The following is an 18,339-nucleotide window of genomic DNA, read 5'->3' as shown; positions in this document are numbered from 1 at the left end:
AGGGTCTAATATCGTAGCTAAACAATAAAGGGGAGAAATGTTCTCCCAATATTTTTTAAATTTATTTTCCATAATTTCAACCATACATTGAAATTGTGGATTATTTCTATATTTGGCAAAATAACCACTAATCACCATTAATTGATACAATAAATTACAACTAATTGGATAATAAGTTCTAGATAATTCATTTGTTGCATCATAAAAATGTTTTAAAAAATCTCTTATACAAATTGTCATTTCATAATCTTCCTCAAATATCATATTATTAGGCCTTTTTAAATTAGAAAAATCAGAAAGAATTTGTTTATGAGATATACAACTTTCTAACACAGCATAGGTAGAACTCCACTTATGCTTTACATCTAATATAAAATGTTTATATTTTAAACCATAATTTTGTCATAAATATTTAAATTCTTGTTTTCTTGCCCTTGAACTTTTTATATATAAAATACAATTTCTAATTTTGGAAATATGATTTGAAATAATATTCAAGGCATCTTGAATACATAAATTTAAGATGTGACATGCACATCTAATATGAAATAATTTACCATTTAAGCATGGTTTTAATTGAGATTTTAAAATATTTATTGCAGAATCATTATTGCTAGCATTATCAAAACTAATAGAAAATAATTTGTTTTCTATTCCATAAGCATGCAAAGTATTTAAAATACTTGCAGCAATAGTTGGGCCACTATGTGACCATTCAAGCCTAATAAAACTTAATATTCTTTTATTCAAAAGCCAATTTTCATCAATGAAATAGTTGGTAACACAAATATAACTAATATTAAATTTGGATGTCTAAACATCCGTAGTAATTGCAACTTTAGAATTAAGATTTGCTAACAAAGAAATTAAATTTTATTTATATGAATAAAAAAAATAAAACACCAATTCTTATAGTATTCCTAGAAACTTTTTTATATTTTGGGTTTACAAAACTATGCAACCAATTTTCTAGCTTTGGATCTTCAGCATGTACAATATACTTAGCAAGTTCCCCTTCCAATCTGTGTTTGGGTTGTTTCTCTCCCTTCATCATCCTCTCGCTCGTGTGTGAGCAGATGTCTGCTCAAATGACCCATACCACCCTTGCTATAATAAGTAAAGTCTTTCCTACATTTTTGGCAAATGGCCATTTTCCTCTTCCCCTCAATATCTTCTACTTTGAAAACTTTCCAAACCGGGCTACTTAGCTTAGGAGCCCTCCTTTTTCCCCTAGTATTACTACTACTAGGGGTGAAATTTCCACTTCCATCGACATCAAATGCATCAGTGCTAACACTAATACTATCGTGATATGATTCAATGTCATCCATGGTGAACATGTTGGAGAATCGGTTTTGAGAAGGGCCAATCATTTTTTTTAATTCTTAAAAGATAAAAATTAATCTAATTCGACTTACCCATATTCCCGGTTCAAAATCCTAACTTGATTTTAATGGTTGAAGTCTTTCAACATCCAAGCCTCCCGAATTGAGATACTTGAGCTGGTTGAGCAAGCCTTCTTGTTGAAAGTCAAAACTTCGATAAAGTCAAGACTTGAGAATTGGAGAATGCAGAATCAGACAATCAGCTAATCAAAATTTCTCATATTGCAAATAATTGAGAATGTATTAGTATGAGAGAGAGAGAGAGAGAGAGAGAGAGAGAAAATTAAGAGAATTGTTGAATTGGTGTGATGAGAATGGAGGATAGGACTATTCAATTGCCCAAAATACCCAAAAAACTATTTGTTATTTATTTGTTAGGAGGGGTATTTTGGTCATTGTAAAGTTACTAATAACTTTACCCAAAATGCCCCCTAAAATAATTGTTATATAACTGTTGGAGGGCACTTATGTCATTTTTCAATTTCCCATAAACAAAATACAGAAATACCCCCTAATATGACTGTCGCGGGCGGCATGGCACATGCTGTCGTGCCGGGCTGGACCTGGCACGGCCCGTTAGTCATCGTGTCGAGCTGGTCCAAAATGTGCCAAGCTGCCACACCTCTAAGCACAACCCACCAGCTATAGTGACAGGTCGTGGCATGGCACTACCCCCGAGGCCAGGCTTGGGGCCAAGGGTTTCTAGCCTGTAGGCTATTCTGGCCCACAGCCCGTGAGGATTCATGTTGGCATGGCACCAGGTCTATATAATTCAATTTTAGTATTATTTTATTTTAATTTTGATGTAATTTTTTAATTTTATTTTATGATTTTATATATATATATATATATATATATATAAACAATTATATACATCAAAATTCATATCAAATAAAATTTTAAAATTTTCTCTCTTCCGAAATTTGTGCCAAACAAGCACAGCCCGCTACAGTGCGATAGACCCACAAAAGTGGGCCCGGCCCATCCTTAGTAAGAGTTTATCATCTGGCTTCTCTTCCCAGCAGAGTACAGACACAATGCCGGATTGACCATAACTCCACAAGTACAAAACAAATGATCATCTACTAGGACAAGACTCATCCCTCTTCTGCGAATATGCACCGACCATCTGGTTCCACCTAGGGGTGTCAATTAGACTGGAGTTGGTCCAATCCAATCCAATGTGAATCCATTATAAATGGACCAGTCCAATCCAATCCTATCAATATTTTGAACCATTTTGTATCAATCCAATTCAATGTGTCGGTGCTTCTTTTTTTTATGTTTTACTTTCTTATTTGAAAACAGTTCAGAGGGACCGGTTTAAGGCCTGACTACCCTCTGAACCAATGGCTGACCCGATACATATCAGGAAGCCACCAGCATGATACATATCAGCCGATACAAGCCGATACATGTCGATACTTTAAATCCTGGATATAACTAGTGAGATTAACAACCACCTCTCTAGTTTCTACTCCAAATAATTAGTAACCAATAAACAAATTGTACAAATGAAACAGTCGAAGGGATTCATAGGAGAAAAGAAAGGCTGCTTCTATTTATATTTCTACATTAAGATTTAAGGACAGCAACAATATTAGGGTTTTTAATCCCAAACCGAAAAAAAAGGAAGGAAATGGAAAAAAAAAAGACAAAAAAAGGGAGAAAAACAAGTAATGTCTGTTATATCATAAATTCCTCAAATAAGTGAGAAACTACCTTTCACACTCTAAAAACAAGTAGTAGGTAAAAAGAATGATGAGGAGAAAAATACAAGCACCCGTCAAATATTGTAAAACAATTAGTTTTTGCAACACTACTAGTGTCGCCACCAGGACCTGCCCTCTCTCTCCTCTCCGGTCATCATACTATAATTCTCTTAACCGCAGCAGGTAGATTTTTGAGGAGTTTGACCAGATCCAGCCGCTTGGTCCGTTTGATTAATCCTGATTGTCTGGGGCTGCAACCATCCAATAGAAGGAACATCTTAGAAAATTAAATGTCTAGAATAAAGACTTGACCGATTTGAGTTCTACATCCACTGCAACACAGGCACATGGTAGATGTGACCCAGTGCGGTTAGATGTGCAGATCCCATATTTTGATAGGATGACTACAATTGAAGAAATGGCACACCACATTATAAAAATTTATCTCACAAAATGAAACGGACGAATGTTATACCTCAGCCCTTGAGTCACTTTCTGCAAGCCTTTGCTTTATATCCCTTGCTATTGAAAAGAAAACTTGCTCCACATTTAAGTTTGTCTTTGCACTCTACAGAAAACAAAGTACATCCGAAATTTTATAAAGATCCAATAATTCTGGAACAGAGGATCAAGATCAGGAATCAATCTCTACTTACAGTCTCAAAGAACTTGATGCCATACTCATCAGCAAGCGCTTGGCCCTTTGAAGTGGGCACAGCCTAAAAAAGGACGGATCTATCTTATTTCAATATATTACTTGAAAATGATGAAGACAAGAGAAAGCCAAATTCGAATTATCTTTATTTCAACCATATGGAAAAACAGTACAGCAGGACCATGTAATAGCACCACACAAGTACCAGATTAAGGTGACTGATTCTATCAAAAAAAAAAAAACAGATAAGGTGACTGATTCAATCAAAACTTTTCTTCTTTTTCCTTTTAAGCATGATACATGGGCCCAACAATGTAACCCAAAAGCAAGCACTTCCACAGCCAGTGAGAGAGCTCACAATCCATCTTTAGAGCCTTTTAAAAGCAATAGGAACAAATAAAGCACAAGCATAGAGCCTGAGGTGAAGACCTGAACCAAAGTTAAGTGCCACTTATTGGAGAAAAAGTAAAACACACACACACACACACAACAAAAATAAGTTTAAGATCTAGATTCTGAAAAATAAAGCATGTCAGGAACCCATTAGCTTAACAAGTTGGAGTGTCACGTTATTAACACAAAGGCTGTAGCCTCATGCATTAAGGTCCTACATAGGCAAACTGCTTAGGTTCTAATCAATATAGGTACAACCAATAATTTAGTAAATTACATGTTCAACATCAATTTCAAAGTTAATTGATTTTTTCATTGTAATTTCAAAGTTAATTCATCAAAAGATAGCATAAGCCAATTGGTATGCACCTGGGTTCAAGCAAGGCACACTCCCACAAAATGAGCCTTGCCTGTGAGCCTAAGTGAACCAATGCTGCCCCTAACCAAACACTGCTGAACCACCAATAAAGACATGCAAATCCAAGGACAGAAAAACATAGCAGAACCTTACCCTTTTGCTTTCATCCATATCAGCCTTGTTCCCCACAAGTATCTTGTTCACATTGTCAGAAGCATGTTGTTCAATGTTGCGAATCCAGTTCCTGATGTCTGTAATCATGGTAATAAGCCAACTTTAACGAAAACAAGAAGAAAACTGAAGATTAGAAATCAAAGATCCACTATTAGCAGTGAAACAACCTCCTCCATAAAGTAGATTTACCCATCCACCTCAGTTAAACGAGATATCCAAGCACTGGGAGGTGCATAAAAGTCAAGGGGGGGAATCCCAACTTAAGAGAGCAAATGAAGTAGATGGTTGATCTTCCTTCAGTAAATAGAAATTTCAGGATCTTTTTTTGGAAAAGATAACAGAAGTTTCAGGATCTTATGATTTCTAAAATAATAGATCCAGCCATCAAATCACAAAATAGAAGGAAGAAAAAAAGGAGATAGCAATTACTGTTGAATGAAGACTCATCAGTAACATCATAAACCAGCAAGATACCCATGGCACCACGGTAATAAGCTGCAAAATACCAAGAGAAACAAAGAAAACTAAATTATTAAGAGGAATCTTAATACACCCACCCTACATATCTCACAGAGATCAAGAAGTATAATGCAAAGGAATTGAGCAAAGACTATAAGAAAAATGTAGTGTATATCATAGATCAGATATCATTTTTCTGGACTGGTCCTACATATATGTTCTATTTTCTTTTTTATTTCTTTTTTTTCTTTTTTGAAGAAAGATAGCTTGTATTATAAACAAAAAGGCAAAGGGTGTACACACAGGGCCTTAAGAGAACAAAAAGAACAAGAGCCCAAAATGACTAACATGGCATTATATTTGCACTAATACAAAACGCCACTTCCGAAACCAGATTTTGCTAATCCATCAGCCATTTGCTCCATGTATATTCATTTCATGAACTGAAAAATTCTATTTATCCAGGCCAGCTGCCCAGCCAAAAACATAATGGATAAGTTGCCCTTTTTTTGGCTACAGGTAACTAAAGGTGAAGACAATGAAATTTATCCCATCACACCATTGCCAGCACCAAAAGGGCAGCTTTTACTCGCATCTTTTATCTGGCAAAATTATGAAATTGCACAAGAAACTCATACATCTATATATCTCTACCTGTTGTGATTGTCCTGAACCGCTCCTGGCCAGCTGTATCCCAAATTTGCAGCTTGATCCGTTTGCCATCAAGTTCAATGGTTCTTATTTTAAAATCAATACTGCCAAAGAAACCACAAGCTTGAAATCAGAAGTAAATTTCTAAAGGAGTATACAGTGCAATGGGAATTAGGATACTAAAGATTAGAGAACACACCCAATGGTAGTAATGAAACTGGTGGTAAAGGACCCATCCGAGAAACGCAATAGAAGGCAACTCTTACCCACACCTGCAAAGGAATGTGAAAGTGAAAAACCTAAATGCTAAAGATCCATATGTAAGAATCAACTAACTAGAACCTAAAAAGAAGAAATTGATTTTCCAATTTCCGTTTTACAGAAATTAAAACTAGTAGCTCAGAACTATAAGAACCCTTGTAAGCTAACACAATCAATGTCAATGGTGCAAATGGATAAGCATCGTTGAATGAGTTTAGACTAGTTTAAAATGTCTCTACAGTTTCACATTTGAGTGTACGATGGTGATATTTTCAAACAAAGTCAACTCATGACAAATTTCCTATGCAAATGGGATATTTTGCCAGGATGGGGTGGACTTATTTTGTGGATTGATGATCTTATAGATCCCAGAAAAAGAGAAAGAGAGAAACCATGTAGTAGGCGTTACTAACAAGAATTTGTCCATCATTCTCAATCATCAATAATTGATCCTTTGATAGAAGTCATAGAACATTGAAGACTCCAAAAAAAAGGTAAAAAGATATAGACCCCATGGCACATAAAATCAAGATACTTCCCAATTAATCCAGAACATGCTCATGCATTACTTCAATGCACAACCTCTTTTGATCAATATTTCTTTATTATGTCAGTTCCTAAATAGCCCTTAATGTCACTTAGAGACCATACCCCACCCTCCAATTTGAACAGAATGTTCTATATTGGCACAGCAGAAAATCTAGCCCTTTTACGAGTAAGCTATCAGACAGTAGACAGTTTCCACTCAACTCTACCCATTCATACTGTTCTTAAAATGAAATCCAGACCTTAGTAGAAACAATCCAAAACACCACTGGAATAGCCTTCCAACTGCTGGATATTAAATGAACTGTACTCCCTGTTTGAATGAACTATCCCTTCAACTACAATGATCAAAGTAATGCCTATTATTCTATACATAACCATCATCATCATCATCTAAGCCTTGTCTGAACCATATGGGGTCAGCTACATGAATCCTGTTTCACCTGTCCATTCTATTTGGTGCCGACTGCCATTTCCCCTATTCTTGTATACATAAATGTGATAAAAAACATAGCAAATCCCCATAAACTTGCCTTCCCTCAGATTGACAAGATACAGACAAGACATTGGCAAATAATGAGTTTTTTGCTACAAATAACGAGTATTTTTGGCTGCAAATAATGAGTTTTTTCGCTGTATTTCCTTAACATTATCATATGTGGCATAATGTAGTTAACAGTAAAGACCAAATAAAAATAAAACTAATGCCAGAGGAAAAGAAATATGCAGTGTTTTAGAGGCAGATCATTCATGTTTTTTTATCAGTAATAAGCAGATCATCTGTGTTAAAAATGCATCATCAAATGAGCAATTGGAAATTTTTATTATGGATTAAAAAGGCCGTAAAACATTGGTCCAACCAGCACAGGTGAATATAATCACCAGCAAGATCCTGTCCCAATTATGCAAGAAGAAAAACATGAAGGAATCTGATAAAGAAATCTTCCCAGAGTTCAAAACAACTAAGAGAGACAGGTAGTTATTTGTTTATTTCACCAGTTTTGCAATGGGAAAATTTATTATGAAAAAAAAAGATCGAAAAGGTCAAGAAATCTTTCCCGGGTCCAAAATAACTAAAAAAGGCAGCTAGGGTATGAAAACAAACTCAGGATGCTGAAATTATGCACCGGAATTGTTGCTGAAAACAGACTCAGAACCAAAAGAGGCAGCTGAAATTATTTGTTTATTACAGGATCTAGGGGTTATGTCAAACGACCATGCAAGGTGTGAAAACAGACTGAGTTGATATATAACTTATTGCTGAAATTATGCACCAAAATGCAGAATCAGACTCACAAGCATAGTTATGAAGATTTTGGTGTAAATAAGCAACTTAATAAAGGCTTGGAGGAAGCATGTAAAAGGGGTATTGAATAACAACTTGACAAAAACTCAAAATAATCCCTTCATCATGCAATGCCATTATTGAACACGAAAAAGTAATGCCATACAAGGAAAACAATCATGTCGTATTACCATTACCAAAAAAAAAAAATATTTACTATCAAAACAATTAGCTCGACATTAATGCCAAGAAAAGGCCATAAGAACTTTTTTAAGGAAACAGATTGCGTCAGCAGTGAAAGGCACATAATCTCATAATTCTTCCAAATTCCTTCAGGATCAAATCTTAGATCCATGATAATTTCCAATGTGAACTGGGGAATTAAACAAGGTCCACAGGGTGATCGGTAAGACTTGAAAGAATCAGGTATCCATTATAAGCCTAAAACATGCCTAACCAAATAATTTCCGATAACCTTTCAATCATAGTTTGCCGTGCGATGTTTGTCCAGAAGTAAATCTCCATATGTCTATTAAGGGGAGAAATTCAAATTTGAATAACCTCCATTATGAAGAGAAAAAGAGGCATCATTTCGAACCAATGCCTCTTCATGAACGAATTATCTCAACGCAGAGTAAATACGTTCTTTAAAAATCACAAGACAGTAATCTGCTACAAAACTGGGTTAATCCCTCCGTAGCCCCAGACGAAAAATATATGATCTGTGAAAGCGTAAAACAGAAACCGAACCGAGCATCGTAAACCTTTTGGACTCTCCGATCCGCATAGGCGGAGTAGCATCAAATGAAAATAATAGGATCACAGTCGTAGAACTCTCACCATCGATGCCGGAAGATCTTAGAATTCCAAATCTAAATCACGATCCGGAAAAGTAAAAGAAAATGACAAGAAAAAAAAAATCGAAATAAAATGCGTTACAGAGGAAGGGACGAATGCAAAGAGCAAATCTCTTACCGCTGTCGCCGATCAGGAGAAGCTTTATCAAGTAATCGTAATCGGCTCGGGCCCTAGCAGGTGGAGCAGCCATCGAAGAAGAGAAAGAAAAACCTAGGAAAGCTTTGTCTCTGCGTGTAAGAAAATAGATAATAGATTAAAGATTAAAAACATTAAGAGAGAGATTGAGATTTACCAAATAGGGGAGGGAAAACTTTGATTGGTTCTCGTGCAAACCAGCTAGAGACTAGTATGATGGCTGGAACTGGATGCGCACTAGGCTTTCTTTTTTTAGAGGCGCCGGTTGCTACCGTGCGCACGCTAGCAGGTCGTCGGCGACGTGGGAAGATACAAAAATGAATGCGCTCCGCGTAGATGCAACCTCCTCCTCACTTTATCACTCTCCCTATAAATATATCTTATTCTTATTAGCTATTATTATGTATGTCATGTATAATATTGCGCTTCTAGTACCAGCCTTGTAATTGAAGGATGTTTATCTGTCGACTCGATATTGAATCGATTATCAACTGTTACTTCTTTATTTTCCCTCGTCAGTTGATAGATATAGATATTTTAATATCAATGATCAATAGATATATATATATATATATATATATTCATATATTCTTTTATATATATTCTTGCTCCTTGGAAAGCGAAAATATCAATCACGATTCAACTTTAATCAGACGAGCTGTTTTTCGTCTGTCACACAGGTGAGGTGACTAATATATTGCTTCAATCAGAACCGTCCAAACTGGGCATTGTCTCGTTTTAAGATTGACCAGTATATATGGAAATTGTACGACACCAAGAAGTTTAACATATCCTATGTGGGCCCCAGCCCAATTCAAGCCAGGGGATCCCTTGCCTTGACTAGTAAAACAGTAAAAAGCTTCAGAGACTAGTTTTTCTTTCAGAAATCAAAAGTGAAAAACGGACAATTTGCAATTTTTACAGTGCAGAAATAGCTAGGTTCCAGGACACAGCATCGTAACACGGTCTGGGCCCCTACAACTTACCATAATTGGGACCAAATAATCAATAGGTCCCACTATGGAGATTAGCTGGAGTCTGGAAAACAACAGAAACCTGCTTAAATTATGGGATCACCATAAAAAATTCGCGTTTACTGGAAAGCAGAAAAGTTCATATTACAACTCATTTTCAATTACCGGCATACGCCACATGGCATCGTTGAAAAATCTCTCTCTCTCTCTGACAAAGACGAATCCAATGCTGGGTCATGATCCTACCAAATATCCAACACTAGTCCAGTTCTAAAAGTGGTCTTAATACCCAATCACAAGCCCTGTGGACCCATAGGCCCAGACCCAAGAAGCCGAGACGGTTCCCAACGTAAATTACATTAGGATTTACATTTTAAAGTTTAAACAATGCTTTGAGAAAATAAAGAAAACAATCACTACATAGCTTGTCCTCTGTCTTATGGAATGAGGCATTGCCATCATCATTGGCTTCATCTGTCCGGGATGAATTGGGATTGGGACCTACAAGTTGTTCTTCATGGATCGTGATAAAAAAAAAAAAAAGGGTATTCATATACGTTGTTAGAAATTCTTAAAAAATAGAGAATTAATTCACTTGTTTTCTGGTAATTAATAAGATCAACCCTTTATTGATATGGCCCACCAGAGCAGAAACCACATTAGATGGGCTTGTCATTGAAAAGGCGAAAAAAGGATAGTGCAATTCTGCTTCCCTGACTGTCAAATTTCAAAAATTCAACTTCCACGGCTAGCATCAAACATATGGATATGGACACACAGCGATTTCAGTAGCTACCTCAATGAATGTCGGCCTTTTCCAGACATTAAATCGGAGGCCAATGCTTTGTTTGTAGTAGAGGGCTAGAAGGTCACAACCGCAGACGCGTCATCCATAAATACGACTAGACAACCCTTGTGAATTGTGACCCTAGCCACCCTTCCGTCCATTACTTCAATTGCAAAATATATGAAGAATTAATGTTGTTTCAAGCCTCCCCTACAATTATTATTACTTGTTTCTATTTTCTTTCTCCCTTTTTAACCTCTTCAATCTTTTTACAAAATAAGTTCTAATCTCCTAGTTCTCAGTGGTCAGTGGGGATGGATGTGAGAACAGATTGTGGGTAGAAGTGAAAAAAATAGGATTGATTAGTTCCAATCAACGTTCAAATTGATGCGCCTCCATATGTCGAAACGTATTTATTGGGGTTTTGACCAACACATTCCCCCTTTTTAAAAAAAAAAATTATAAGGGCACGTTTTCAGCAAGGCCTGGTTATATTAAAATACATTTATATTTATATTACTTACCATGAATGTTCATTCTTTCTCGAATTTTCATTGGATATTTTTTATTCCTTGTTCAAACATATAATGGGCATAAAGAAGACATATATCTTTTACTTTCATTTCAAAAACTGTCCACTTATAAATATTCAAAATTTGTTTATAAATAATAAATAATTTTATATTAAAAATACTGTCATGAGTAAATACACATATACATTTACTAGTAATATTTTATGTAGTAATATACAGTTGATCCTTGGATCCAACTGTATATTAAAATAAGTCATGCTCTTACCATTTAAATTTTGGGTAATATTGTCTTATTTCTCTTCTTTCCTTTCCTTGCAATTGAACTTTTATTTAAAATAACACACTTTAGGATCAAAGAGGACTAAATTAAAGAATTGTTTTGCATTGGAAGAGTAACAAGTGAATTGATAAAATTGCAATACATATAAATCTGAAAAAATATATCGAATTGATTGAATGGGATGATGGGACCGATTCTTACACTTTTGACCATTCTTAGAAAGCAAGCCGGTAAAAGGTTCTTCTGATTTCTTGTGCTGGATAGAAATAGAGGACAGATGCGGCCAGATAGACCAATTCGCTGCATCCAAAATGAAAATATTAAAAAAAAAAAAAAAGAAACAAAAGGAATTTGTGCTTGCGAGCACGACGATCCATATCCAACAACAACTACCCCCTACCAATTCAACATGGGCCCAATTCCTCGGCCGGATGACCAATTCATTCCTTCTTTTGTTTTCTAAACAAGATGGCCATCATCTAACCTCGCAATTCATTAAACCACAAATGGAAATTCTTACAAACAGATTAAAGTCATTCAACCAACAGGTTCACCAACTGACCAAGTCATCTTAAACCAAGTTTTGTAGATATAGTATTATCTTTTGTAAGACCAACATGGGAAATAAAAAACAAAATAAGAAATTCTGGACCACTTGTTAGAAATCAAAAACAAAATGGTAGAAGCTGACTTTTTTCAAACCGTCTTGACCTGGGCCGATGAACCAATGAAACCAATAACTTAATCAGGCTACAATGTCCCAGTTTTCGGACACCTACACAACAGGCAAGCTGCTCGATTGAATCGCCAAGAACCGGGACCAACAGATAAGGACTCAGGAGGAGATATTTAACTGGATGCCTTACTCTCAGGGTGTTGGCATGGTTTTTGTTTTGATGAAATACCATCTCATCAAAACGTCCGCGACCATGGTTGTACGTGATAGTTTATTGCTAAGTTGTTGAATTCACATCTGCGTCCCACAGTACATGTCAAGCATGCATTGGAAATGTTCGTAATGCCTGCTGAGATGTGTTGTGGGACGCAGATGTTAACTCTAAATTGTTGGACTTGGACTTTTATTCCTAATTATTTGTTCCAAATTCAATAACTACAATATGAATTCAAATCTGTGCCCCACAACATATTTGAATTATGTATTGAAAATGATGTTACTCAATCCAAGGTAGTGCACTAATAAGGTGGGGCTGAGTCAAGAAAAAAGTCAAAGGTTCGAGGAATTATTCCCAGGTAAGTACTACGACACTCAAATCAGTAAGAGGTGGTGAATATTTGGATTGAGCTATAGGGATGCTGGTCCAAACTAAATAGCAGTATTGGTGTCCAAAGTCCCTTACCTCGAGCATGGAGTACATTTTTACAGTCAGGGGGTATGTATCTTGGTTGGAATAGGGTTCTAGGATAATCAGGATAGAGTTCTCCGCTGAGGTTACTGGGGGTAGAGTCCTACTTCTCAACGGAGTTGTCTTTCCATCCTTATCCGCTAGGCGAGCTTATGCGCATGGCATGTAGCTGACATGGCCATCGAGATTAGGCAGGGGACCACGATAATAACGTGGCTTGACCGGACTATACCGACGTAGCCGAGCTATGACAGGTGGTTGTGGGCCTCTCTAGGCTAGTTCAGCCATGCCCCCAACACCACTCCCCCAGTTCCAAAGTCGATAGATGAGATCCTCTAGGTTTGTTGCCTAGCTGAGGAACTTTCGGGTGTGCATATCATCTGTGTTGTGTCGATCATTGCCGAGGAGTCCTCCGATCATCGGCTGCAGGATTTAAATGGGAACCAAAATTTCAGTTCCTGAACCACTCCCCAAGTTCTACTGTCAAGGAGGGGGAATGCTCGGCTGGACTATTGCGCAGCCTTGTAGCCTTGTTCGGTGTTGGTTGGGGTCGGTACCAGGCATTCCAGTTGGGCTTGCACCCTTGTGCGTAGACCTATTCATGGACCGGGTAGCCCGATGACCCGGCCCGCACCCCGGTCGGGCTTGGTGATGTAATTAGGCCCGCAGGCCTGACCCCGGGCCTAACATAGTAAGCCCGACTGTGTTTTGGGCCGGGCTCGGGATTTGTCAAAAAAGCCCAACCCGGCCCGACTCAGCATTATATATTTTATAAAATATATAATATGTATATTTATATATTATATAAAATATATAAATAATATAATATTTATTAAAATATATATTTATATTTTAATATATACATTTTTTATTCTTTTCTTTATAATCTCTCTCTCTCTCTTTAGCCGCTAATTGTATGGACTAAATTTTGGGCTCGGGCCCAGGCCCGGGCTTTGGACTTTTTATGAGAGTCGGGCTCGGGCCCAAGTTGTAGGCCCGATGATCGGGTTGGGCTCGGGCTCATGCCTTAGAAAATTTTGTTAATACAGAGTGAAAGCCCGACCCGAGCCCAACTCATGAACAGGTCTACTTGTAGATCAAATCGACACAATTAATGGGCGTAACCGATGCCTATTGAGAGTGATGCTTTGGTTTTCGAGATTTCACATTGTACGTTATTGAAGCATGGCCTCGCCATTGTGACTCAGCCCCATCCTCTCAATAAAAATTATCTAGTTACTCTCCTCAATTAGTGCATGTTGGGCGCCCTCTCTGCGGCGCAGCCACCTAGGTGTGATCTCCTACAATATAACTATTCTATCGTATTTGAGTTTGAACGAGTCACAATTGCTTGTGTGAAACGTGAAAAGTCGTGATGTGATTGAAGCGTTCAATTCAATAAGAAATTTTCAAAAAGAAAAGGGATGCATAGGGTAGCAGATCCCACCCTGGAGCCTTGATGTTACAAATTATAATATATGTGGGACGAAATTTTGCAATGAATTGGAGACTTGCCTTTCCTTTTCCAGAAGGCGGGGTGGATGACACAGCAGGTTACAGCTTGGAGATGCTGATTCCATAAAATTGGGTATCAACAACTATAACATTGAATATAAAAATGAATGATTTGACTAATCATATAATTAATTTGTTATATAATTGTTGTTGGTGTCAATATTCCATTTTGTATTGATTTAGAAATAATTTATAAATTAGGTTTTTTTTCTCTTTTTGTAGAGGTGGGATCCATTTATTCAACCAAGAGAGATAGATAGCATCAATGTTATAAAAACCGATTTAGAATCAATGAATTATTATCCGGGTCAAACAGGTTAACTGCTTCGACTGTCTGAATCAACGAATTATTAATCGAATCAACGGTTCTTTTACCAAAATAGGGGTAAAGGATGAAACAAAACCAATTGTCTAAACTATTTGCAGACCCAACGGTCCAACTAGCATCATATAGCATCATAGATGACATCGTATGGAGGAAGGGACCTATCCATGGGCCATGCATGGGTCAACAGTCTCGACAACGACGAACTGTTGCATGGGCCACTTGATTTGCATTTCCTCCCTGCTCAGAGTAGTGTAAAGAAACTTGCTATCTTCAAGACGTACGGACGGATAAAAGCCTAATATCAGAGATGACATGGAAGAGCGAATAATGCCTTGGCACATCACACAGTCACAAGGCATAAAATCTGGCTTATGGATCAGCATTAATGGTAGTGCTCAAGCCTCTTTTTGAAGAACAACATTGATAGGGCCCTCATCATATACGTTTACGGGCTGCAGCTAATCGTGGAGTGGCCGTTTATTTGTCGAGACAGACGTACAATAATGTCTTTAACGCAGTTATATATGCTTGTTGGAAATGCAGCCAAGGCAACATCATCACGCCTAATGTTACTTTAGAAAGTGACACTCAACTTCACGTAACATCACATTATTTCGGGAAGCAGAATACGTTGATACCAATACAGTTTTTTTATTAAGATAATGACGTGCGGGAACATTGAAATTACAATTTATAAACATAAGTTCTACTCACTGAAAATAATGAAATAAGTTTTTGTTGCCATTAAAAGCCTCAGGCTCGACGAGTGTAGAAAAGTCTTATTTTGGAGAGTATGAACAGCTAGTTGGGAATCCTAATATATCAAAAGATTAGTTTTAGCCATTTGAAATATTTGATGAATTCACTGTTGTATGATATCAATACAGTTGATATCGTTGTTGGTGAGTGTAAGATATTTTTTATTGCTATCTGATGAAGAAGGAAGATTTGGCCCGACCTCTCTATTACGTGACACGTGGCAAAAACAATAATTTGGCAAAAGGGGCCAAGGCAGGAACAAGGGGACACGAGCAGACTGAACTCCCTACCGGGGGCCCGAACTTACCCTTTGTGATAGCTCGGGGTACACTTCGCCGAACTGACCCACTTTGTAACAGCTTGGGATACACTTTGCCGAACTGACCCACTTTGTAATAGCTCAGAATACACTTCGCCGAACTGACCCACCTTGTAACAGCTCGGGATATACACTTCGTCGAACTGACCCACCTTGTAACAGTTCGGGATACACTTCGCCGAACTGACCTGCCCTATAGATACCTCCGAGCTCAAGACCGCCTCGCTCAGCACTTCGCATCACTTGGCACCAAAACCAAACAAGTCGTACCACACCTAACACTAAGGAAGTTCGTGCCCAAGGGCGCCGCGCCTGACTGACTTGGGATCTGACGTTTGGCGGTAGCACCCTAAACGGCCACCTGCCACCGCCACTGACACCGCCATCTCCAGTTAGATGACGGTTAGGCAATGACGGTTCTGTCTCAGCAGAAAGGACGACGGCCGAATTGACAAGCACAAGGGTAATCATACTTGACCTGACAAGGGCCCCGGGACGAGTGCACGAAGTGACTATAAGAGCCACCTGCCCCCCGACAACAGAGGTATGCAAACTTTGCGCTACCTGGTATTACCTTGCTTTTGAAGGATTCTAACTTGAGCTTCGGAGCCTCTACACCAGGTTCCCCCCGGAGCTTCTCCATCTCCTCCGTTTCATCCCTGCTACCCCGTTCGGAAGCAAGGCAGCGGACAGCTAAGACCGGCCGGATCGCGCTCCATCAATTGGCGTCGTCTGTGGGAACACGCTTCAAAAAGCCTCCCTCCAAACTTCGATAACCCCTTTTCTTCAAAAAACCCAACACTCATGGCCTCCTCCAGCAACACCGGACGTCGCACGGAGACAAACGCCACTGGGGAACAACTTCAAGTCCCCGTGGTGTGCGTTGGACAGTTCACCATCCCCCTTTCGGCGGATGGGATCCCCAGCTTGAACGCGCCACAAGCAGTGGCACCCGTAAACCCTCCTACCACAAGCATCCCCTTTCCTCCCCCCATTGAGACAACCTTCACTGGACCGACTGTCGTCTCCCTGGCAGCCAGCCAAAACCGGTTGGAGGACTTGATGCAGTGCATGCGGGCAATGCAAGCCCAAATGCAACAATTCCAGCAGCACCAGCTTCACCAACACCAAGTGCTGCACAACATCTCCCAGTATCACTATCAACAGCAGTTCCCCCAACTGCCACTGAACCAACCACTACTTCCACCTCGCCACCCCGCACCGAGGCCGGTCAAGGCCTCCCCGTAGGATGGACGCCCCCACTAGGCGAAGGCCTCCCGGCCCCAGAACCACCCTAACAGCCAGGCCTCGTCCCCAGGCCGAAGAGAGAAAAGTGTCATCCCCGCCTCGCAAACCGCAGGCGGGTCGGGAACCTCACCCGCGAGGTCGGCACCCCGGCGCTCCAAGCCCGAGCTCCTGCTCACCAAAAACCGATTCAGCGCCCTGGCGGTGGACTACCAGCATTCCGGGCCCATCGAGCTTGGTAACATGGAGGCCAACAGCGCCAGTACAAGGCCCACTCAACGGCGAAGGCGCCGGCGAAGTCGTCGAACCGCCACTCGTGCCTTGTCGAAATCCAGAGGCAAAGACACGAACTTGGGCGAGGTAGGGGCTGCCCCGGTTCTCTCGGTTCCTTCCCCCCTCGCATCGGAACTCCTAGCGGTCCCCTTACCCAGAGACTTCAAACTCCCACCTCTGGACAAGTACGACGGGTCCTTCGACCCCAACGACCACGTTGACGCCTTTTCAGTCCCAAATGCACCTCACCAAGGCCAGCGAATCGTGCATGTGCGTGGCCTTCACCACCACCCTCAGGGGGGTAGCCCGCACTTGGTACAGGAACCTGGCCCCCGGGTCAATAAAGTGCTGGGCCCAGTTTGTGCAGGTCTTCACCGCACACTTCGTCACCAGCCAATGGTGCCCCAAGCATCTTCGGAGTAGTCCAAAGAGAAGGAGAATCCATTTGGGGCTACATCAAGCGATTCAACGAAGCATGCCTGCAGATACCGCGGTTGGACCCCGCAGTGCAGCTCGTGGCGGCCAAAAGAGGGGTGACGCACAAAGAATTCAAATGGCACATGGTGGCCAACCAGCCCGCAATCGTGGCCAAATTCCTCAAACTCGCGGATAAGTTCATGAGGACAGAGGAAGAAATCAACCAACGAACCGAAGGCGGGAACGAGAAAAGAAAGAGAGAAGGCGAGCTCTCCAACCCGGTGAATAGAAAAAACCTGACCCGGGAACCGAAGCCGAACCAGTCATTCCGGGCCCCCTAGCAGTTCGGACGGACTACACGCCGTTAAACACGAGGCGGACAGAGATCTTAATGACGATCAAAGACGCTTCGTACGTTAAGTGGCCACCTCGCCTAAAGGGAAATCCGAACGAGAGAAATAAGAATTTGTATTGTAGTTTCCATAGAGACCATGGTCATAGCACCGAACAGTGTAATAACCTCCGGGACGAGATAGAGGGGCTCATCCATCGCGGATACTTGAGAAACTTTGTACAGCACAACAATAACAATAAAGTAGGTCGGCAAGGGGAGCACGAAAAGGATGCCCCCGAGTCTAGCAACAGACCTGCCGAACCGTTGCAGAAGCAGCCT

The 18,339-nt window shown here is 39.8% G+C and overlaps 1 protein-coding gene across 4 annotated transcripts; it reads right to left on the bottom strand.

Moving 5' to 3' along the window:
* Nucleotides 1-2,921: 2,921 nt before the first annotated feature.
* Nucleotides 2,922-9,424, bottom strand: LOC148868154 (ras-related protein RABE1c). 4 transcript variants are annotated; one of them, XM_088968835.1, is made up of 9 exons: nt 9,071-9,424; nt 8,855-8,964; nt 5,987-6,059; nt 5,791-5,891; nt 5,107-5,172; nt 4,657-4,754; nt 3,754-3,816; nt 3,573-3,665; nt 2,922-3,348 (listed from the first exon to the last, which is right to left on the bottom strand). In XM_088968835.1, exons 2-9 carry the CDS (start codon nt 8,925-8,927, stop codon nt 3,268-3,270), a joined length of 648 nt encoding a protein of 215 aa, XP_088824961.1. In that variant the 5' UTR covers nt 8,928-8,964; nt 9,071-9,424; the 3' UTR covers nt 2,922-3,267. The 4 variants fall into 4 exon arrangements, with proteins under 4 accessions (XP_088824961.1, XP_088824964.1, XP_088824965.1 ...); XM_088968838.1 differs by having other exon boundaries at nt 8,855-8,947; nt 9,030-9,417; XM_088968839.1 differs by having other exon boundaries at nt 8,855-8,956; nt 9,030-9,384.
* Nucleotides 9,425-18,339: the final 8,915 nt, after the last annotated feature.

This window comes from Nelumbo lutea, chromosome 2 (assembly GCF_056320005.1).
Source record: "Nelumbo lutea isolate HS-2025 chromosome 2, American lotus-T2T, whole genome shotgun sequence".
Taxonomy (NCBI): Eukaryota; Viridiplantae; Streptophyta; class Magnoliopsida; order Proteales; family Nelumbonaceae; genus Nelumbo; species Nelumbo lutea.
The sequence above is the reverse complement of the archived record's forward strand: the minus strand, read 5'-3'. Positions and strand labels throughout refer to the sequence as shown.